Source organism: Chrysemys picta, chromosome 4 (assembly GCF_011386835.1).
Source record: "Chrysemys picta bellii isolate R12L10 chromosome 4, ASM1138683v2, whole genome shotgun sequence".
NCBI lineage: Eukaryota > Metazoa > Chordata > Testudines > Emydidae > Chrysemys > Chrysemys picta.
In genome coordinates, this window is record NC_088794.1 from 137,752,516 (window position 1) to 137,776,229 (window position 23,714).

Consider the following 23,714-nt stretch of genomic DNA (forward strand, 5'->3'; position numbering starts at 1 on the left):
GCCCGGCTGTCTGGCTGTGAGTAATCACCAGCCAGGCTATTTTCCTCAACCTCCCACCCCGCCATAAAGGTCTCCCCCTTGCTCTCACAGAGATTGTGGAGCACACAGCAAGCTGCTATAACAATGGGGATATTGGTTTCGCTGAGATCACAGCGAGTCAGTAAGCTTCTCCATCTCCCCTTGAGACGGCCAAAAGCACACTCCACCACCATTCTGCACTTGCTCAGCCGGTAGTTGAAGAGTTCTTTTTCAGTGTCCAGGGCGCCAGTATAGGGCTTCATGAGCCAGGGCATTAGCGGGTAGGCTGGGTCCCCGAGGATGACTATAGGCATCTCCACATCCCCAACAGTTATTTTGTGGTCCGGGAAGTAAATACCTTGTTGCAGCCGTCTAAACAGACCAGAGTTCCTGAAAACACGAGCGTCATGAACCTTGCCCGGCCATCCCACGTAGATGTTGGTAAAACGTCCCCTGTGGTCCACCAGTGCTTGCAGCACCATGGAAAAGTATCCCTTTCGGTTAATGTACTGGGTGGCCTGGTGGTCCGGTGCCAGGATAGGGATGTGAGTTCCATCTATGGCCCCACCGCAGTTTGGGAATCCCATCGCTGCGAAGCCATCTATGATCGCCTCCACGTTTCCCAGGGTCACTACCTTTGGCAGCAGTACATCAACGATTGCCTTCGCTACTTGCATCACAACAACCCCCACGGTAGATTTGCCCACCCCAAACTGGTTCGCGACTGACCGGTAGCTGTCTGGCGTTGCAAGCTTCCACAGGGCTATGGCCACTCGCTTCTGTACACTCAGTGCAGCTCGCAACCGGGTGTCACTGCGCTTCAGGGCAGGGGACAGCAACTCACAAAGTTCCAGGAAAGTTCCCTTCCGCATGCGAAAGTTTCGCAGCCACTGGGATTCATCCCAGACCTGCAGTACTATGCGGTCCCACCACTCAGTGCTTGTTTCCCGTGCCCAGAATCGCCGTTCCACGGCATCAACATGACCCACTGCCACCTCGGCGCTGGGTCGCCTGCTTTCTGACAGGTCTGTGCTACTCTCAGACTTCAGGACATCACCGCGGTGCCGTAGCCTCCTTGCCTGACTTTTCTGCATCTGCCTCAGGGAAACCTTTATGATAAGCTGCGAGACGTTGAGAGCGGCCACAACTGCAGCGATGGTCGCAGCGGGCTCCATGCTCGGAGTACAGTGGCGTCCGCGCTGTCAATGACTGGAAAAGCGCGCGAACTGTTTTCCCGCCGGCGCTTTCAGGGAGGGAGGGCGGGAGTGATGGACGGATGACGACAGTTTCCCAAAAGCACCCTCGACTCATTTTGTTACCCAGAAGGCATTGCCGGCTACACCCAGAATTCCAATGGGCAGAGGGGACTGCGGGAACTGTGGGATAGCTGACCACAGTGCACCGCTTCGAATGTCGACGCTATCACCGTTAGTGTGGACGCACAAAGTCGAATTACTGTCCTTAGTGTGGACACACACGTTCGACTTTGCAATATCGATTACAAAAATTCGATGCAAGTAAAATCGAACTACTCTCGTAGTGTAGACAAGGCCTAAAATGGTACACGGAAAGAGAAGTCTCCAGCACCATCAGGTCTTGCCATCATCACACCCAGTCTAGTCAGGCACTAAACATATCTCTCTGAAACAAATCAGACAGTCCAGCTACAGTCTAGTACAGGGGTGGGCAAACTTTTTGGGCCGAGGGCCACATCCGGGCGGGGAAATTGTATGCAGGGCCGGGGCCAGGGGTTGGGGTGCGGGAGTGCGGGTGTGGGAGGGGGTACTCCGTGAAGCCCTGATGAAATCAGTTGGATTGCACCGGTTGTAACCAAGAGCAAAAGATGACCCTCCATCCTTCAGGAATGCCTGCCACCTCAGTATGCATTTACCTGGATCCTTTCAGCCCTGTGACTTCCACAGAAAATACACACTCTTCCTCAACCTGCTGGAACACGTTATTCTGCCTATCCCAACAACATGAAGAACAACATCATAAGTAAAAGGAAGACGGTGTTGCTAAGGAATACCGAACATCTCCTCACAACAACTTAGGCTTTACTCAGGAGTTGAACTTCAGGGAAACAAAACAGTTTTCAGGGTCCCAAAAATAAAGTATAAAAGACGGAAAGAAAGAAAAAAATTTTAATTAAAAGCAAATCATCCAGAGACATTCAACATATCTGCTCAGATTTAGTTTGCCAACTTAAAGTATGTCTATACTGCAATAAAAGACCCCCCCTCACAGTCGTGGCTGGCCAGGGTCAGCTGACTCAGGCTCACGGGGGTTGGGCTGCAGGGCTAAAAACTGCAGTGTAGACATTCAGGCTCGGGCTGGAGCCCGGGCTCTGAGACCCACACTCCTCATGGAGTTTCACAGCCCGAATTTCTACACCACCACTTTTAACGCTGCAGCCCGAGCCCCATGAGCCCAGTCACTTGACCAGGGCTCTGACACACAGCAGACCTGAAAACAATGACAGACTTCCAGGGAACAAATTTGCAGGACAAGCTCAACGGTGCATTTATATTCAGCCAGCAGTGTAATGTGAATGGATGGTTTAGTTTTTGAAATGAATGTTTGCATTGTCCTCTAAAAAATGCCATTCTATCCTTATGTTTTTAATATTGGAAATTTATAATTGTGGAAGGAAGTACTCCAGGAGCCAAAATTTACAAATTCTTACCATAACTTTGGAACAGTAAACTTTTCTAGCATCACAAAGGCCTAGTCTCCAGAGGCTTTTTTCAGAAGAAAGCACACACATTTGGTGTCTATTAGGGTGAAGAATACACATATGAAACGCTAGTGGATGCACAACCATATATCACATACTGCATATTTCATTTCTTTTACAGTTATCTTTGCCTTTTCTTGCTGCAAGGAATATCTAATGACAGTTGGGAGTTGGACCTGTTTTCTGCCTCTCTTTGCCAGTCCAGATCAGTGCTTTTTTCTCCAACACCCACACTTTAATACACTCTGATTTTAATTACAAATTAAAATAGGTAACAAAAGTCCAGTTCTTATGAGCAACGTCTGACAGCATACACACAGGATTAAAGGATTCTGACAAGGGAATAACTGTCAATTGCCACCTTTCATGGGATTATTTTAACCAGAGTAGAAATCCTTAACAGTAACCTTTTAACATGTAAAAGGGCCTTCTAACAATCTAAATGAAAGCCCCAACGCAATACAACTCTCAATGTTGTTTCATTATAAAGACAAATCAAACATTTTGAGAGTCAGCACTTTTTTCTCCCATTATCTTAAATTATATATAAAAAAAAAATCCAACAACACATTTCAAAAGAAAAACAATAGAAACTCTAACTTGATCTAAATGTATATAGCTATCTTTCAGTTTTCACAACCTCTCCTAGCATTTGTGTATTTGAAGTAATATTGATTTGCTAAAACAAAGCCAAATGGTACATTTAAAAAAAAAAACTGACTTTGAAATATTGTTATGAGAACAGGGGCAAGCTATGTAAACCCTTCAATTCTGTGGATTCTTTGTATTCACAATTATTGTCGCAAACTGAAAGGCTCATATTCCCTACTAAGCAAACATTTACAATTAAATCCATTCTGCACAACACATTTGCATTTTGAGATAGAATAGTCAGTTGTTCAGCTGCTGTGATTTAGATGGATTGGTTCATTATTGCTGCAGTTCGTTTTCAGCTACACTGTATAACAAAGGGGTGCCAATGTAGTCTGGAATGGCTTTAAAACTAAGTATTCTTCCGTGATGATGTAATTTAACTATTTCCCCCCATCTCTCTCTCTCATAAAAAAAAAATATATGTCAAGGTATCCGGACTTCACAGATTAAACTTAACTGAAAACGATTAAAACAATTGTGCTCAGTAGGGTAGGTTCATGCAAGTCAATGAGAAGGTTATTACTGGGGAATAATTGAAAACTGTATTAGTTTCCTATTTCTCACTTAGAAGAAGTTATTAATTATATTGGGGGTGGGGGGAGGAACAACACACCCGTATCATGCAAGCAAGGAGGCAACTTAAACTATATCAAGAGAGCACAGAGAACAAGGAAACAACAATTTCAGAAAAACAAGTTTAAAAAAAATTAGAACAACCTCATGGGATAAACAATCAAAATCTCACTGCAAAGTGTTTTTCAGGTTAAGAAACAAACCATTATCCCACTCCCTTAACCCCTGACAGGCGAGGGGCAAGGCCAACAAACTGAAATAAGTTAGTTCTCCAATTGAGACCCCTTTTTAAAAAAAAAACACAACGTTCTCTAAGTAGTCCCAATCTCAAATCTAAGCATGTTTCATCGATGACAGTGAGACGCCACATGATAATGGGGATGCAGTTCACCAATATAAACATGGTCCTCATCAACATACAATGGCAAAGCACAACAGCAAAACCAAGAAAATGCTATACACCGCTTGCTATTACAACTCACTGAGGGCTTATCGATTTGGGAACACACAGGAAAATTAATCCAAATTATCTAAAGGTGTGAATTTAAAGTGGATTAGTTAAACTGGATTAAACCTAGGTGGAAGTTCTTCTCCAAAATTTAAGTGGCCTTAATTCACTTCTGAATTAGGCTTTAATTTGGTTTATCTTAATTCCCTTCCAAAGTGAATTGAACTAAACCAAATTAAGGCCACTTTAATTCAGAATAAGTGGGTCTAGGCTGAGATTTAACATGGTTTAATTAATCCACTTTAAAAATTAATTTGGATTAAATTTTCCTTAGTAGACAAGCCTTAAGTATAGCATACCCTCCCTCATGTCCATAAAATAAAACTCTAACCCTAAAATTACTTCCCTTCCCCCAGAGCATGCAATACTGTCACACGCTAATTAATACCATTAGGCTCAGTCCTTGCCCCCAAACTTTGAAATTAGGAGCCTGGTCTATGCACCAACCTGTACCGAAATGACAGAAGGTATGTTAACAAATGAAAACTGATCTAGTTTCTAGTATTTTGGCCCAAGTATTTTTATTCTAAAATAACTGTCCACACATAGGCTTGCATGAAAATAACTAAACCAGCTTAGTTAAATCAGAAGATTTGAATGTAGATCAGGCCTGGGATTAAGAAGTAAATGTCTTCAGCTGAGGATCACTCCCTTCACTTGGTTTCACCAGAATCTGATTTTTACTTAAAGCTGATTTTTTTTAAAATTGTATTGTAACTGTGATCTCGAAAAGTAACACTTGAATGTAGATAATTAATACAAATAATTGTATTAGAATAGAACCTACAGATCAGGTTCCTACATGTATGAACACAGAGAATGAAGCAGTCCCTGCCTTGAAGAGCTTACAGTCTAAAACTCAACATACAAAGGAAGAAGCAGTATCGCCATTATAGAGATGGGGAAACTGCAGCATAGAGAGATTAAGGCCTGACCCCACACATAGTGTTTACAGCGATGTAAACATTTTGGTTAGGGGTACAATTTTCACCAAAATTGTTATAGAACACCTCCTAGTGTGAACATTTATACTAGTATAAAAATGCTTTATACCAACAAAGCTTATTCCCCTAAATTGTGGGGACTCAACTATACCAAAATAAGCACCTTTATACTGTTATAACTGCGCTCGTACGACCGGAGTGGTTCTGTTTTAATTGGTGTAAACCTCTGTTTAGACAAGACCTAAATGGCCTGCCCAAGGTCACATAGGAAGTCTGTGACAGAACCAGGAATTGGCCTCAGATATCCTGAGTCCTAATCCAGTGCTTTAACCACAACATGATCCACTACATATGATTAAATAATAAGCAGGGCCTAATTTTGTAGGCATTCTTGTTAAGTTATCTGGTCAAATTTAGTTGGAAGCTTGCAGTAATGAACAGTGTAAATGATTTGTTTGTGTTAAAAATTGTTATATGCAAAGCAATACCATTTACTCATATCAACGGGGGCCTAATTTTGTTGGCAGTTTTACTGGATAATCTGAGGAAGATAAAAATCAGTTCTGACAGAGTTCCTTATTGATTCTGTGTGTACTAGGACTATGATCTGAAAATAGTAGAACACTAATTTATTAAAGGAGGTTGAACTTTAGGTTTTTTTAGGCATTTTTGAATTAAATATCTAGATGTAATTTATCTGATAAAAAGGTAGTTTGAACATAATACCAAAATAGAAAACTATATAGCCCTGTACACTTCTTACAGTATATGCTAAAGTTATTCTTTCAAACTGCTAGCTTTTTAGAAATGGAATCATGTTTGTTTCCAGACCCCTTCATGGGAATGATCCCGAGTAATGGAGGGACCAACAATATCGCTAAACTTAAGCATTAAAAAAAAATCATGAATCATTCTCCCTAAACCATGAGACTTAGAAACGAATACAATTTCAGATCTTTTTTCTTTGCCTTTTGGTTTTCAAGCCTTGGCAGTACACTTAAGTCATGTTTTCAAGCTTTCATTTACAACCATGAGGGTTACAAACTTTTATTTAAAAAAAAAAAAAAAGTAAGCTGAAATTCTCATGTAATCACTTGACAATTCCTAGAGCTGGGACTTAAAAAAATACCAAATATCCCAAGACTTGTCATGAAATCATGGAAGCTGACAACAACACTGTGAGCAGCCGTGACTCCCACAACACCTACGTTCTACTGGTACCATACACCTCAAGTGGGAGAGTCTTTTTGTACTTATAAGCTACAGCTTTTCTGGCAACTGTGGAACTCACTCCCAAGACAGATCATATTGCCTACCAAGCTCAGGACCATCAGAAGAAAGACAAAACCCTCGCTTACATGTCCCTCTATGATCCCCACCAAAATCACATATTAATAAAAAACAAACAGCATCCTACACAATGGAGAGGAAGAGAGATCTTCTTGTGTTCACTTTAATACACTTTCAAGCCACTCAAACACTGCACATTTATGGTCTCAGTAAAATAACTTAAATCCTGAACCTACAATGCATTCCCTCCACCCCTCCTGAGTCCTACTGATTTCCCAGAATCTGCCCACACACAGGCCACTGCATGATCAGGGCCTTAGATGGGTACTTCAAAATACTCCCTTCAAACTCACCCAAAAATTAAAAAAAAAAAAGAGTGGACAATTCTAGCCTCCTCCCCCCAACCCTCAATTTATAACTTCTGTGTACCTCTGCTATAATCAGAGATGATCAAGTCTTTGTTGAATAAACTGATGATTCTAACAATTCTTTTTTAACCAACTGTCTTTTTTCATTATTGATTCAGCTTAGTGGTCGGAGGATAATCCATGAATTCTATTACTTTTTCCAACTAAAAACATTCTAAAAACTAGTTCTTGTTATTCCCCACACACACACAAACACACTTAGTTGTAATGTATATTTCCCACAAATACAGACTATATCACACCTAATATGGTGCTATTGTTTCTCCATTCTTTTTCTTCCTCTTTCCTTGTATGGTTTCCTGGTTTTTGTTCCTTTTTTAAGACACACATTGCACCTGTAGTATGATGCATGCAATACCACTGGGGTGAGGGGAAGGGGAATCTATTTTTAAATCTATTTTTAAAATTAATTAAATCTTATTAAAAATTCTCTTAATAAATATTTCTGATATGTTTAGCCTGCATCACAAAAGAAAAACATAGCTTAGAAATATATTTTCCCAACAGGCCACAGAATGATTCAAAAAAGCTATGTCTGAATGAAAGGTTAGCATATTAAATAGTAAAGTTTGTTTCTTGAATGAAGCTATGTCCATCAACTGCCCTAATCATCTTTAAAAAGAGTTTTCCATAAAGAGAACTTTGCGGATTAAACAAATAATATCGCATGGCAGCTACATTCTGCCACAGATGTATGGTTCTTTTCTCTACATTCTCTTTATACTGCTTTCAGACCACCCCCACTCAGTACTCTCTTTCTTGCTAAACCCAGACTTGATGATCTTAAATTACAGATAAGTGGAAAAACACATGAGACAATTATTTCCTCATTCTCCCAATTTATTTTTTTCTTTAAAATATGTGTATGTACCTAGGGCTCATGAAAATGAAAAAAAAATAAATGATACAAGTTAGAACTAGAAATATTGTGGGCAGGGACTATGCAACCTTCCCTACAAAGCATTACCAGCTCACCTTAATCCTGCCTTGAAATACTCCAATCCCTCGTTGCTGAAACGCAAGCAAGGTGGTCTTTAAGTGACGTGATCTGATACTTATTAAGGATAAGACTGAAACTTAATTCATTTAGTTTCTGACAGATAGTTAGCAAAATGTGAACTATGTTTCCAGCGGTATAGTGAGAGGGCATTAATCTAATGCACTGCATAGTAACATAAGATATCAAGGTGTCAGCATCTGATCTCTTTTTTGTATCATTTGATCAGAAAGTCTATGTAGCAGGGGTTCTCAAACTGGGGGTCAGGAGTCAGGAGCCCTCAGGGGGTCACGAGGTTATTACCTGAGGGGTTGCGAGCTGTCAGCCTCCACCCCAAACCCCGCTTTGCCTCCAGCATTTATAATGGTGTTAAATATATTAAAAAAAATTTTAATTTATTGGGGGGGGGGGTCACACCCAGAGGCTTGCTATGTGAAAGGGGTCACCAATACAAAAGTTTGAGAACCACTGCATATAGTATCATGCTTACACAAGCGTTCCATGGCAAGTCATTTATAAACATAGTGAAAAGTATCAGGCCCAATGTAATTCTTGAATGTTTGGGAGGGGGGAGTGGAAAGTGAGGCATTTTCATTTCTTCAAAATTCAAAACAGAAGCATTCACTTATTTTTAATTAAAAACTTATTCCCCAAGAACTAAAAGTTTTGACCAAAATAAAAACTTTTCATAACAAAATCTGTTTTGGTCAGAAAGATATTTGCCATTGAAAAAAAGTTTTGTTGGAACGCTTTTGACTAGCTCTACTCCTATGGTAGCCTGTTCATGCCCTTCCTTCCTCCAAGCAATGTTTAATCTCCCTTCAGTCAGCCTTTTTGACTGTTCAGTGCTGATGCCACCTATGTTGCACTGGCTAACACTGTGCATTTGTGTCCTTTGCCATCCAAAACAGACCATCTCCGGTGCTTTACACTCATTCCTGCTTCTTACAATCTCTCCAAAAATAATTCCATCAGTTGAGATTTACTTTTTAAAATAGTCTAGCCATTATCACCTCATATTTCTCCAGATGTTTTGTGATCTCATCCTTTCTTAATGTCTCTAGCATCTTGCCTACTGCCGACATCCGATTTATTGGTCTATAATTTCCTGGTTCCTCCCTACTCCCAGAGCAGGACAAAAAAGAGACAGAAACTGAGAGCTATAGCGCAGAACTATTGCCCCTTGTGTTAAAAAAGTGAGCAACGTGCAAAGCCAAAGACTAACATTGTTTATCAAAGGTTCTTTTTAACTCCAAACCTCAATAGCAACAGATCTCCCTATAAGCTACAAACCTTCAGCTATATATTTTGTTATTCTCTTTAAAATAAAGGAAACAGCAACTCCTTTCCCTTCATTATGAATCACACACACACATTCTTTTCTTATTCAACCCCTAGCTTATTCCTTTCCTTATCACCCTGGTTTCACCTCTGAAATATCTTTATACTTTACAACTGGCATCTCTAGATGTGTTTTAAGATATTTTGTATCAGGTGCCACAGTCACTCCTTTGAAATACCATGAAAGTCAGCAGATCCTTAAGCTAATCTGAACCTTGAAGGTTCTAGCTGCACAGGTCAGTGGGAAAAGTCCAAAATTACTTTGCAGGAAGAGACGAAAAAACCCCAAATATTGAAGGGCCAAGTAGGGGGCAAGATAACAGAATAGAAAAGCAGTACGAGTTGAAGGGGAGCAGTAACACTGTATCCCTGGGATTGCCAAACAAGCCAATTGGGGGAAACATGGTCATGTGACCCTGGTTCAATTGATACTAATAGATGAACAGTTAAAAATATTGACTGGCTCTCAGGGTAACAATGCTAAAGTATTTTAGGCCATGTTACTCTGCCTCAGTGAATGGAGTGTGCAACAATCCAATGGTCTAATTATGCATATCCTGCAGTCACCTTGTGCTGTGATTACAACAGACCTCATAAGATAATCAGGTTGGCAACAGGTCAATACCTGGCTTGGAGATGTCTGAAGAACACTGGTTATTCAACAGGGAGTAATGGTCCCTCTATGTCAAAGCAGAATCAAGTCTCCAGTGTGTCAGTGGAAGGCATCTTGCTACTGGAAGCACTATCTTACAGATAAGACAGGAAGCCATTTGTCATTAAAGTTCTGGTAATATCTGCCTGTTGGTCAGCCAGATACACAATAGGGTAATTTCAGTCTACATGCCTAAAATCCTTCTGCCGTTTCTGCTGGATAAGGTGTTCTATACCTGCTGGCTTAACTGCTGTGCAGTGCTTGTGTTCACTGTTTAAAAATACCACCACCACATTTGGTACCTTTTGGTGGACAAAATTCCTGTGTAAAGTTGTAACTGCTTTGGGATTCTCATGAGGATTCTTATCTCCTTGTTTAGCCCTGACAAAATTCTCATCTGTATACACTATATACAAGAGAGACAATCCTTTCTCCAAAGAGTTTAGAATCTAAATAAGAGAGACAGAAGATAGGACACCCTGGGAAAGGCAGATATAGGGATGGAGAGTTGATATTGGGAGGACCCACTAGTGTGGACAGATGAATGAAAATGGGAAAAGGAAATCATTAGGACCTTGAGACTGGTATTTACTTCAGTCTAGAAGAAATTCCACATAAAAGGGCACCCATCCAAATCTCTGGGTACCACTGACATACATTTAGAAACACAGTAACATTGAGTTCCAACAACTAAAAGCATTCAGAGCAGATGATTTTCTCCTCCCTCCCACATATTATTTAATCACTGGTCATGGGACATATACAGATTAATTCCCCCCTTATGCCTTGCCACGAGACAAAATCCTAGCCTCCAATGTCTCGTCCCTCTACCAATGTAACATCATGTACTGTATGTGCACACACACACACACACACACACACCCCTAAACATGACAAAGTCTAAGTTTCTCCACTCCAAGTTTTCCACATGTGCATTAAGAAATCCTGCAAAGAGAGGTCAGGGTTTCTAACTATTGTTTTCATATGCATAGCTGATGAGCAAGCACTTGTTCCATCCTGATTAGGGTTACAGAGCTATGCGCTGCCAATTGAAAAAAAAAAATGAGTTCATTCATGAATTCTTATACATCTGATTGGCTGAGGCTAGAAGTGTCATGGAGATAGATACCACTGGCCTCTCCACAAATAAACATCTGAACTACTTGGAAGCGGCACTTCCTTTAAGTGACTGACTCATGGGACTGCCAGGAACTATCAGACATGCACAGAAAAAGATGTTGAATTTCATTTCTCCATTTATATTTTTGACTTTGAAACAAAAACTAAAAAGGCAAGAAAGCTACCCAAGAAAGTCATGCTATTTCTATTTCAACCAGGCCAAAAACACCTGCTCTAGATAATAATGGCATATAGAGCACCTGCCATCCAGAAGGGCTCCAAAGCCCTTTGCAAACTGATTTACACATACACAAATCACTGCAACCACTGAAACGCAGCCACCGCTGGGGTGAAATGTAGCAACTGTTTAACTGCACACAGCCATGCTGTTCTACTGTGCAGGACAGGAACTAATAGATACCTTATCCAACTGAAACTGTGGAGGGAATTTAAGGTAGGCAGAACATAATTACCCAAACTGGCATTTGGCCAGTAGCTGGGGTTAACACTGATTACACTTGTGAAAAGAACCATGGGCTCTTTAAAGACCGCAAGCAGTCAGGATCTCGGTTTTATTTGTTACCCAAAAGACAAACTGTATACGTTTACTATGTCTGTAATCCACCCTTTGTAGTCCCTCCCTACAGTAATTACTGTTTATGTCTTCTTTCACAAGCTCACAGTACCAGGCATCAGTTTTGGAAACATCCTCTGGCTGGAGCATTTAGCCTCACAGAACTAGCAAATTAATCTGCTCTTTTTCAAGTGCAGATCTATAACAAAGCATTGTAGATGTGAAGTCACTTAAAAAAACAAACAAAAAACCCACACTCATGGACCAGCCTCTCTCCCTCCATGCAAGTGAATCAGTTGTCAACCGATCTCATCACTGCTGCCAATGAAACTCGGAATATAGTGGAGCTTAGCACATGTGGTCTCCTGGCAAGCAAAGAAGGGGCTACTGCGTCGCTTTCTGAAATCTCCCATCAGCAGGTTAGTGAAGTAACATTACCAGTTGTGTTTCACCACTGAAGTGGAAAGAAATAGGTGCCAGAGTATGCATCAGGACGGGACAGAAAGAGGGGAAAAGCTGTGGGGGAACCAGGATAAATAAATGGGGTTTACTTGGATGCAAAACATCAAGATGAATGTGCAAACTCCAAGCACAAAATTTGAATCTGAATCTCAAATACACAGTATGCACTACTATTTACCCCCCACACAAAAAAAAAAAAGTTACAACACACGTGCTCAGCAGGTGGTCTTGTCACATTCAATTACAGATTATAATCTCTGGTGCTGGAGGGCAATAAAGTGTCTCTAAAGGGATCTAGAAATCAATTAAAGAATCTAGAACTAAGACACTCCCCAGCTATATTGCAAAGTACGAAGAACCAGTACTTGTGTTCAGCTTATCTTTTTATCGTAGGAAGCATAGAAATTTCAATTTTCAATATTGAGGGTCATTATCAGCTTGAAATCTAGTCAAGCTGTTTTAAAAAAAAAAAAAAAGATAAAAATAGTTTTGGATACTACATCTGCCCTTGAATCCTCCTTGAACAATGTCTGTGGATTTACAACCATGCTTCTCTTTCTCCCACCATTCTTGTGAGAAAGACCCACGCAAACTGAGGAAGACTGACTACAATAAAACTGCATAGACAAAGTGCAGTCAATGTGCACACGCACACGAAATACACATTTCCCTCCAACTTCTTTCAGTTATAGTCATGTTAGTTGTTATCTGTAACTAGGTATAAAAAAAATATTCATGCAGAAATGTGATTTAAGTCCACAGTGTTCCTTTAACTGAAAGAGTTTCTAGGATCCTAAACTGGAAAATGAAATGCAAGTAATTTTTTCCTTCTTTGTTTTACCCAATCAAAATGTCTCTCTCAAATATATTTACTGCAAAAGGTAGTTTAGATTCTTCAGAACTATCCAGTGACATGAATTAAGATGTTATACATTTCACTAAGCTCTAGAGAGGGGACATGTAGGTACATAAATGCTGTCTGAAACAAAACTGAATAAAAAATTATGGTACTTTCATATGGCCATGTCAAATTCTCCTGACCAATCATCAGGTGAGAATGGAAAACTAAAGGGTATAACAGAGTATAGAAAAAATAATTTTCCTTTTATTTTAATAACATGGATTTTATCAATTTTATTCTTGCAGAAGAATCCTTAACCTTTATCAAGGTTATGATAAGGAATGCCATCTTCTTCCCCCAATAATTATTCTGTACCTTTGCACCTTCAGGTTACATTACTTCGTTGTTGCAAACTTTCCAGAAAAATCCTGAGTCTGCAGAAGCAGCAAGCTGGAGGATACAAAATCTGTTGTTGTCCACAACAAATGATGAGATTATGAAAAGCGCCTAATGTTGTTCTCTCCTTTCCAGGAAGCAATAGTACAGTACAAAGAAACAGGTAAGCCAAATACCTGATAGCATAACAACACTGTTCCTAAGGAAAAAAGCATACAGTAAAATTTCACTTATTCTTAGCAAGACCTTCAGGGAGTGGGGGAAATGTCTAGTAATGCAACAGGATAGAAGGACATGTAATTACTAGGTCAGTTATATTTCAGCTCTCTCTGCCCCACCTCTCATACAGAAGGACTTTAATAAAGTTTTATTTTACCAGTGTTAAAACAGATGTACATGGAGTGTGCAAAATTAATGCTACTGCTCATGTCTTGGGTACAATGAGTGGTAGGGTTTAAAAACACACACACACAACCACCAAAGAGTGCATTCACTAATAAATCTACTGTGGGATCATAGCACAGCGAATAATCATTATATTCCTTGCTGTCCAAATGAAGATTCACCTTGAGACAATTGTATTTTCTGGTCACACATGCTCATAGATAGAACAGCTACAGATAAATTATCTACATAGAGCAGTGGCTCTCAAACTTTTTTACTGGTGACCCTTTTCATATAGCAAGCCTCTGAGTGTTACCCCCCCTTATAAATTAAAAACACTTTTTAATACATTTAACACCATTAAACCACAAGTTGAGGACTTCAATAGCTCAGACATAGGTCAGGGGTTTGTTACAGGAGTGGGTGGGTGAGATTCTGTGGCCTGTGTTGTGCAGGAGGCCAGACTAGAAGATCATAATGGTCCCTTCTGACCTTAAAGTCTATGACTCTGTTATAAATGCTGGAGGCAAAGCGGGGCTTGGGGTGGAGGTTGGCAGCTCGCGACCCCCCCATGTAATAACCTCGTGACCCCCAGTTTGAGAACCCCTGCCATAGAGACAAAATAAATTGTCCCACCTTTGCAATAGTCCAACTTTCAACTCTCTGTTTTAAGGAGCCTCTTTTTTTCTATTAACATAATTTTCTAACCAAATGGTGGAGATACTGAGTTTTCTGAGAAAAACATAATACACACATTTCACAGAGTCTTGCATGCCTTGTGGAAAGTCATATATCTTTCCTATGTATATTTACCATTAGGAAGGGTCAGATTTTAAGGGAGAAAAATAAGGAAGAGCTATTTAAAGGTATGCTGTTAAAGGTGAGACCAAGCCAATTTGTTGGTTGACCCAAACAGACAGTGTTCCTTTAAATGGGAAGGAAAAGACACTTACCTCGCTTGTGAAGCCATCCTTCCTTCACTATTGCTACTTCATTCATAATGGCAGGAATGTCTCTTGAAAAAAGAGTTTCTGCTGAAAGATCACCCCACTGTTATGTCTGGATTCCAGTAGAAGGGGCCACGGAAAGGGCTTCTTTCCTCTCTCTTTCAGCTATTTCTAGAAATATTAAAAAAAAAAAAGTTTTGCAGCATTTCACATATGTGCAGTAAGGAACACAACAGAAGGTAGTTTACGTAGCTGTTTTGATTACAAAGTCTAAATGAGGGATTTGTTCTTCAGAAGTATTTTTTTTTGTGGGAAGAATGGGTTTGCCAAAGTGAATGTTTGAAGAAGTTCTGCCTATTCACTCAACAGATACAGCAATGTCAGTACGAACCCTACATTTTACATGGACTGCAAGACTTAATCCAGGTCTCTTTCATCTCCCCACCAATGAAAATTACCCCACCAACAGTAATTTTATCCAATCTAGTTTTAATATCCCTCAGCATGGAAGCTTCCACCACTTCCTTTGGGAGACTTCTACAGCCTAATGCATCTCAATGTCAGGAAGATTTTCCTAATAGTCCACTTCAGTTTTCCCCATTAAATTCATCCCATTACTCCCAGACCTATCCTCTTGACCGCTCTAAGCAATTCAACTCCCCTCTTAAATGAGCATACAGTATCTTGAGTAAAATCATTAAACTTTCTCTCGTCATAAATCAACCCCTACATCCCTTGCTCTTATTGCTTGAGGTCTCTTCTTATGCAGCCCCAAACTGTGTTCCTTGGTCTTCCCTGTTGTTATATTTCTCTGTTTGCTCTCCACTATCACCAGTAGGTCTGTTTTCCAGGTTTCAGTCCCTCACTGAAAATCCTTTCTTTCCAGAACTATAACTTTGTATTATCTTCCAAACTGAATCTGATTTTGTTAGTTATTTTCTGCCCACCTTGCCAATTTCTCCAGATTTCTTTTTATAATTTCTCAGTCCTCAGAGGTATCTGCAACTTTACCTAGTTCAGTATAACAAGGGAATATCATTCAAATGTAATTTATGCCAAATTCCAGATAATGGTGAAGATCTTAAAACAAGCCCCTCCTGTCCCCCGCCCACTAGACACACCTCCCTCTGCCACTCAACGCAGTACACTGGCATTTATCGCTGCCTCTCTCCTCTTCTGAAGGGACCACATCTTTATGCCTATTCAGTCCATGACATCTCTACTTGGATTGGCAACAAACATACCAGTCATGATGGGGATAGCGGTCCATTAGGAACTGGACTAAGGTCAACTAATTTCATGTTATCCACTGAGAGGATCACTGATGGTAACAACCTCTGGTCATTATGAACCTGGGACTGAACATCTGATAGAGATGGGAGGTTCCATATTTCATTGCCAGTACCCTAAGCCAACCAGAGCTTCTAATGAAGTTAAATCTGAGTTATATCAATCACTGTAAATATAAATTGTGCAACTTTGAGTGGGATGAGTTGTGAGAGAAATGAGGTCAGGTCCCTCTTTGTATTTCTATGAACTTTCACCAGTTATCAGAGTTCTAAATCTTTAGAAGTTACACCCTGTAGTTCTCAAATAAATAAATAATTCACTGTTTTTCCGAGTTAGTAATCTGCCAATTCTCACTTCTTATATTTATCAACTCTAAGAAACAAGCCTGAGATTTGCCTAGGGGAGGGAAAATACAAAAATTGGATACTGGAACACAGACATGTAGGAATTTCTTAACGTCACAGACAAGTATAGGAGAATTATATGTTACAAAATGGAGATGAGTTTCACCAAGAAGTTATCTTAGGACAAGCACCTTGTGACATGTAGTTAAGATAACACTGGACAAACATGATGGGCTGTTATTCCCTCACACCTACTGATAGTTACACCTAGGCATCAATGGGAGAACAGACCTCATTTAAAGCCTTCTCTCAAATACTGAGCTATCTGCAAAGTGTTGAATAAAAACCCTATGATTATCACAGCTAAAGTCTGAAAATGGAATTGCTGTGTGAAAGTTAACACACATTACTTATTGGTATAACACTATGCCACAACAGGTCAGGGTACTGTACATCATACCCACGCGCTGAATTTAAAACAATGGAAATAAGCAGCCAACCCCTTTTCCAGAGTCACTTGGTGAAAGAGAAAGTTAAAAGCAAAATAACTAATTAGTAGGAAGGCCAATCCCCTGATTAGAAGAAATAAAAAACAATGACAAAAAGGTTGCTGGAGTCTCAGGCTAGGTTACTCCACATCCATCTGGATTCACAAACCTATCTATTTGCATAGCACCACCTTATTTATTATGGGCGTGGTTGTCAATTTGCCCAGGGTAAGTAGCAGCATCTTATTCCGCTACCCCTGAAATAGCCCAGAAGGGAGATCATGATTTGGGAGTCATTCTGCCTTCTGTTCCAGGGAGGGAGTGGCAGCATGAACTTAGTACAACATACCCTCTCCAATATGCTGGTGTAACTATACACTGACAGGCACATCCTTGCTCCCTCCCAGCCTCTTTGGGGAGAGGGGGAAATAACATACTGGCTCTGTGCACTGAAGTGGCACTATGGCACAAAGAATTAAGAGGACCCCTATTACTCTTTATACCAGCATGCAGAAGAGGCCAGAGTCTGGCCTTATATTCTTTATCCAGCTATGCTGGTCTGTGTGTGATAGTGAGAGCAAACTCATTTCAAATATCTTCAATTCATTACACGGAAAGGTGGGATGTCTTACCACTGTCCCAACAGTACACAGTGCAGTTGGACATAAAGCTGTATCTAGCATAACCTCATTATACCTGGTGCAATTTTAATTGCACATCCAAATTATATCCAGTGCAATTCAACAGACAGAGGGAGAGGTGTTTTTTGAAAGACACAACGGTAGCACAAAGATCTTACACAGGAAGAGGAAGTCAGCTCTGCTGGGTGGATCTATGCATTAGTGGATATGGACAAATGGAAGGTTTGCCTTTTGCACAAGCTGAAAAAATGGATGATCATAAGGCTCATGAAGTAACTTTAGGAATGGTTCCCAGTGAATAGAAGTTATCTGAGGTGACTATGGCTTGCTTGTCTAGACTGTATCTGCATGTGACTGAGTGATAGCAGGAGCTGCAGATGAACAATTCTTCCTTTCGCTCTCGTTAAAAAAAAAAAAAAAGATTTGTTTCTATGACACCTTATTCAGTATCAAAATACCACCTGTACTCATCATTCAGACAGATTAAAATACGATAAATAATTAATTATATAAATAATACCTTTTGTCTCACTGCTGATTATTCTATCAATGTAGTTGATAAGTATGTGCATAAAATTGTGAAAATTCAGTGCGCTATTAAGTTTAGAAAGATACATCACCTCCTTATGTACTAGCATAATGAAAGCTATCTTAAGGGACCACCCAAACTAATCTTCCAATATAGGAGGTAGAAAGCAGAGCTATACTCAATATATTTGGGGCAGCCTCTTAAGACAGGAAGTTGCCTAATCAGGGTGCTCTCTTTAACTGTCTTTCAAATGTGCCCCTTTCCTGTTGTAAGAGCCCCCTACAAAATTAAGAGATGCACCTGTTCTCCTCTTACAGAGAGCGCTCTCCTGCTCGGGAAGAGATTTTGTCTTCATTTCCTGTGCAATCTGTGGAGCCAGGACATGCTCAGGGGGAACATACTGGGATCTTGGTAACAGAGTTGAGGGAAATATTACCACTCTGCAGTCACAACTGCAGCCTGAGGGAAGCAGCAGACTCTGTAGACAGTGCCCTATCCTCAGTGAAAGCATTTGAAAGGTAAAGTATTAGGCTTTCATTTTAACAACATCCTTTGTTCCCTTTCCCTTTAGCTGGAGAAAGTTTTAGAAGGAAAAAAAAAAAAAAAAACCCTTGTTTGGCAGTCTCTTGGGTGGGCTCAAATATGGTAATAACTGTCCTTTGAGGGAAAAGAGAAGAAATTAGTCCAGATGAACTGGAGCTGTTGTTGCTGGTGCTGCTGTTAAAGTCTGAAACTGTTTTTCGTTCTTTTATTCATCTTTATTAAAAGGATTTTTAATGGTGTGTTTGCCATGGTGCTAAGCAGGCTGAGGTCTCTGTATATCAAACCCTGGACCTCACTTAATACTGTTTAATGTTGGACAGTGACTAGGTTGTGTTAACACCTTTGCCCCATTTATTCCATCTAAATTAATACAACAGGTAGATCCAAGCAGTAAAGATCCTCCAGCCTCACCCTTTTATCTCTGCCTTGACTTGTGTGTTAGAGCCCCACAAATTCCACCATCATTTCTATAAGAAGAACCACTAATTCCACTGTGTTCACAGGCTCTATACCCATGGCAGATGTGGGGAGGCAGAAGCCGACCCACAGCCATCAAATCCTAATGACCAATTTTCAAGAAAGCAGAAAATGAACAACCAACTTTATATCTCAGCTTAATTTTGAAAATCCTGCTGTGGGCCATCAATTGTGTGTGATTACTGATGTTCTCCATTAGTCTAGATGATGTTCCACTTAAGCCACCACCATGTCAAAACAGGTATTTTGTCATCATTATACATGGAGCTTATGATAAGGCTTGGGAAAGTTTTTCCAGATACTGCAAGCTACAATATAATCACAAGTTGAGAGAAAAAGAAAACTGCAAAACACATGTTCCATTTTCTGTGACTCCATAAACTTAATCTAGACTTCCAAGCTGCAGTTTGCAATGCTTACTGCTCTCATGTCTTTAATGGTCTAAGAACCAACAGATGGGGTGATAATTCTGTTCAAGGTGTGGAGTGGGAGGGCTACACAAGTTTAGCTCTCCTATCTCTTCTGGTTGTAGTGTGGACAAACTCTAAGCAGGGTAAAACTGACTGTGGGTGCAGAAGGGGGACAGCTTCTCCTGAACCCCTACATTTTTATTATGCCCTTCAAGTGAGAAACAAGCCAATTTATAGTTTATAAAATTCTTGTACAAGTTTTAAATTATATGAGCATATAGAGTCGGGAGACTGTACAATGGAATCAGAGGGAACACATTTGTAAACAAATGGTTTGCTCCATCCTTTGTAAAGATAAAACATCATAAATCCATTTAATTCTCAACTAAATTACTTCTAGCAAATATTATTAACTTGCACGTGAATGCTAGAGCTCTAGGTACTACATAATAAATTGGGACACTTTTAATTAGTGACTGCATACTTTCAAGAATTTGTGTGCAATATTTGCAAAACAACGAAAGCCCACCTATTCAAAAAGTGAAAGGTAGTGGCAAAGTCTTTAAATCCATACATACTACTGTGTCATGGTAAATATCCTGGCTGTCACTATGAAATTAACAGTTACATAAAGTAATCTAGTAGCTACACAACACATATTTTTCACTTGTAAAAAATATTATAGTATACTTAATCCAGCAACTCCCCTTAAACACTGCATTTTAAAATGTATGTTCATTTAATGATGTAAAGACAAATAAACAAACTAAGGAATCTTGCTTCTTATATATTGGGAAAGGGAAATAAATACAGTTAAACTTCACCTAAGCAAAAAATGTTAACAAGGCTACAACCACATGAGTACCAATGGCACCATATCAAAACTTCTAATGCATCTCCATATTGGTTATGATAAACAAGTCCAAAATACACAGGTCAGATTAAGGAAACACCCACATACACACAGTGTTTTTCAATGAAGTTGAAGTGAGGTGAAGGTGCTAGAAGTCTCCAAGGAACAATTCAGTCATTACAGAAGTTGGAGGTGGGCAGGAGGGAAACCAACTTGATTATATTAGTTACAGTTCTACCCTACATTGAGTCATAACTTTTGGGGAGCCTTAGAAACCTATTATAAGCAGTCAACAGCCTTAAAACCATGGCAATATCCGCCGACACACATAAAGGCTTGTGAAAACCAAAGGGCTCCTATTGCCAAGGAATCCAACAAGCAAGGCTCGAAGAAAGAGCCAACCTAGCTCCTACCCATGCATCTGGAGGGATGTGGGGGGCTCAAGGAAGGAGACCCCGGGCTGGATCCAGCCCAGAGCTCGTTCCGCTGGTGGGAGACCCCAGCAGCTTCACTCACAAACACTTTCATGTGCGGATTCCCAGCACAGCCAGCAGCTTCCTGTTAGCAAAGCGCTAACCCCCCGCCCCCAGGCAGAGCGAAGAAAGGGAGTAAGTTGGAGGGGGCCAGCCCCGAGCCACCTCTCCTCCTTGCAGGCTAACCCCGGCGGGGCGCCGCCACCGCCACCGCGCGCTAACCCCCAGCCGAGGCCCAGGCGGGTCGCTGTGCGCGCCGGGGGAGTCGCACACCCCAGCCCCCCGTCCCCATCCCCTGCGTGCGCCCCGCGCAATGCGCCAGGGACCGGCCCCGGCTGGCCGGGCGGAGCAGGCCCCGGCGCTTCCTCCCGCCGCGCCCGGGGAGCGGGGCACTTACACGCCTGCAGCGGAGAAGCCCTAGCAGAGGCGGCGATGGGGGTTGGCCGCGGGCGGATTCTCCTCCGGCTCCGGCGCTAGGGCCTAAGCGGGCTAGCGCAGCCTCCTGCTCACCATCCCCGGCCGCTCTGCCGCTCCTCCGCCCCCTCTCGCGGGGAGTCAGCCCATGGAGCGCGCCGGCCGGCCGGACCCCCGCCTGCGCTGCGCTGCCCGCCCGGCGCGGAGCTGGCCTGGCTGGGGCCGCTCAGGAGCTGGTGGGCAGCCTCCGGGAGCAGAGGGGGCGGCCGGGCCCCGAGCTGTTTGCTGCTGCCCCAGCCACCCCCCACCCGCCGCGCTCGCTTCAGGCTGGGCTGCTGCAGCCGCTCCCGGCTCCGCCAGCCTGCGCTCGCCTCTTCCCTCCTCTCCGCCTCTCGCACACACACACAGGCTGGGGGAGCCGCTGTCTGGCCTCGGCGATGCCTGCGGGGTCCTACCGCCCGCGGAATCAATCCTCTGCAGAGCCAGCCCGGCTGGGCTGGGGGAGTTTCTGCAGCTCCAGAAGCGCTTATCCCGCCCCCCGCACACACTTACACACTCTCTCACACACACACACACTCTGACACTCACACACTCTGCGGTTCGACAATAAAAGGTGTGTGTTCTGCATGCTGCAGGAGGAATGGGGAACTCTGCTGGCTTCCTGCCCGCAGATTTCCTTATCGTGGTAACAAGGGCTGCTTTCCACTCAGGCTGGTGTTTACTAAAAGGAGATCTCAGCTCACACACGCACATGGATGGGACCAGAGTCCACCCTTATTAGCTCGAGTCACAGCTCGACCCCGACCCCCACCCCGCTCCAGGCAAACTACAAGACAAACACACAGTGACAGAAGAGGGAAACTGGCCAGACTTAGATTGTGAGCTTTTGGGGACTTTTTTTTTTTTTGTTATCTTTGTACAGTGCCTAGCACAATGGGGCCCTATGCAGTTAATGCGTTACCACAATGCAAATAATACTAGAAGCTGTGTGGCCAACTCTTCCAGTCTTTGGTGTGTTCAGTAAAGCCCCAGCTCTTGGGTTCATTTGGTAATCTGAGAATCTCAGTTTTCGTTTTTTAAAAAGTAAGTTTTTTTAGCCCTCATTCTGGAGATAGGCCTGAAAATGTGATTCAAGAGAATTCTAAAAGCTCAAAATGCAGAAGTCAACTAAAAAAAATATTCTGTTCAGAATTTTTTTAAAATTGGATGAATTTTAAGCCAATCTCATGATTTTGGAGGGGGCAGACTCATGATTTTTTATGTTTTGGATTGGCAACCATTAAAAAAAGAGTGAAGACAGCATATAGACAGACATCAACCGGAAGTATGGGCAATTGTGAGTTACAGATCAGGGAGAGAGACAAATACAAGAGACACAGAAGTATCATAACTAGGGAAAGTAATACATAAATACATTACAAATATCCTAAATGAAACAGGATAGCAGCAGTAATCCCCAAATGGCGTAGGGAGGATTTTGATATCCTCATTCTCCTCCTGCATACACTTCACCAAAAAAAAAAAAAGTTATTCATTAAGATGATTGCTTGTTTCACCTTACAGACTTGACTTTTTCATATTTAGGCTTCAGGCATGCAAATATACACACACGTGAAGAATCCACTGAAATCAAGGGGGCTTCATGCATATACAGTGGTGGTCTATAGATCGAATTGCGGATCTGGAGCCACAACTATACTTGCAAGAACCATTTACTCCACTGAAGTGTGTCTTAGAAAGAGAGATTTTCCCATTCCATTAGAATTAATCTTTTAGCTGTAAGAGCATGTTACTGAGCAGATAGAATGAAATGAGTCAGGATCTGTTGCCAAATAGGCTGATTCAAATTCTCCCTTGATTCATGGTGAAATTTGTGCTTTGTACTTAATCTGAGGATCTCAAAGCACTTTACAAAAATGAGTAGCATGGTATGGCTCAAAGCAGAGGGATAGGTGTAGATTAAGACTCTGTTCCTACAAATACGAAGAACTGCCACACCGGCTCAAACCAACTGTCCATCTTGCCCAGTATCCTGTCTCCAACAGTGGCCAGTGGCCAGAGCTTCAGGAAGAGTGTACAGAGCAGAGCAGTTGGAATGATCTGCCCATTTTTCCCTCTCAGCTTCTGGCAGTCAGAGGTTTAGGGTCACCCCAAGCATAGGGTTTCATCCCTGACCATCATGACTAATATCCATTGATGGACCTATCATCCATGTAGTTACCTAGTTCTTTTTTGAACCCACTTATATTTTTGGCCATCACAACTTCCCATGGCAATGAGTTCCACAGGTTGACTGTGAATTGTGTGACAAAGTACGTCCTCTTGTTTATATTAAACCTGCTGCCTATTCATTTCACTGAGTGACCCCCAGTTTTTGTATTGTAGGA

At 41.5% G+C, this 23,714-nt stretch overlaps 1 protein-coding gene across 5 annotated transcripts in view; it reads right to left on the minus strand.

Moving 5' to 3' along the window:
• AKT1 (AKT serine/threonine kinase 1) overlaps nucleotides 1-21,790 on the minus strand; it is a 126,674-nt gene extending 104,884 nt beyond the window's left edge. The window contains exons 1-2 of one of the 5 annotated variants that reach the window (XM_042858220.2): nucleotides 21,311-21,790; nucleotides 14,872-15,036 (exon numbers count right to left, since the gene is read on the minus strand). In XM_042858220.2, coding sequence (XP_042714154.1) covers nucleotides 14,872-14,917 — 46 coding nt within the window. In that variant the 5' untranslated portion in view covers nucleotides 14,918-15,036; nucleotides 21,311-21,790. Of the gene's footprint in view, nucleotides 1-14,871; nucleotides 15,037-15,812; nucleotides 15,832-20,853; nucleotides 20,996-21,310 lie in introns of those variants that run through there. The other 4 variants (XM_005285804.5, XM_065593729.1, XM_065593728.1 and 1 more) reach the window with 4 other exon arrangements.
• Between the last annotated feature and the right edge of the window lie 1,924 nt (nucleotides 21,791-23,714).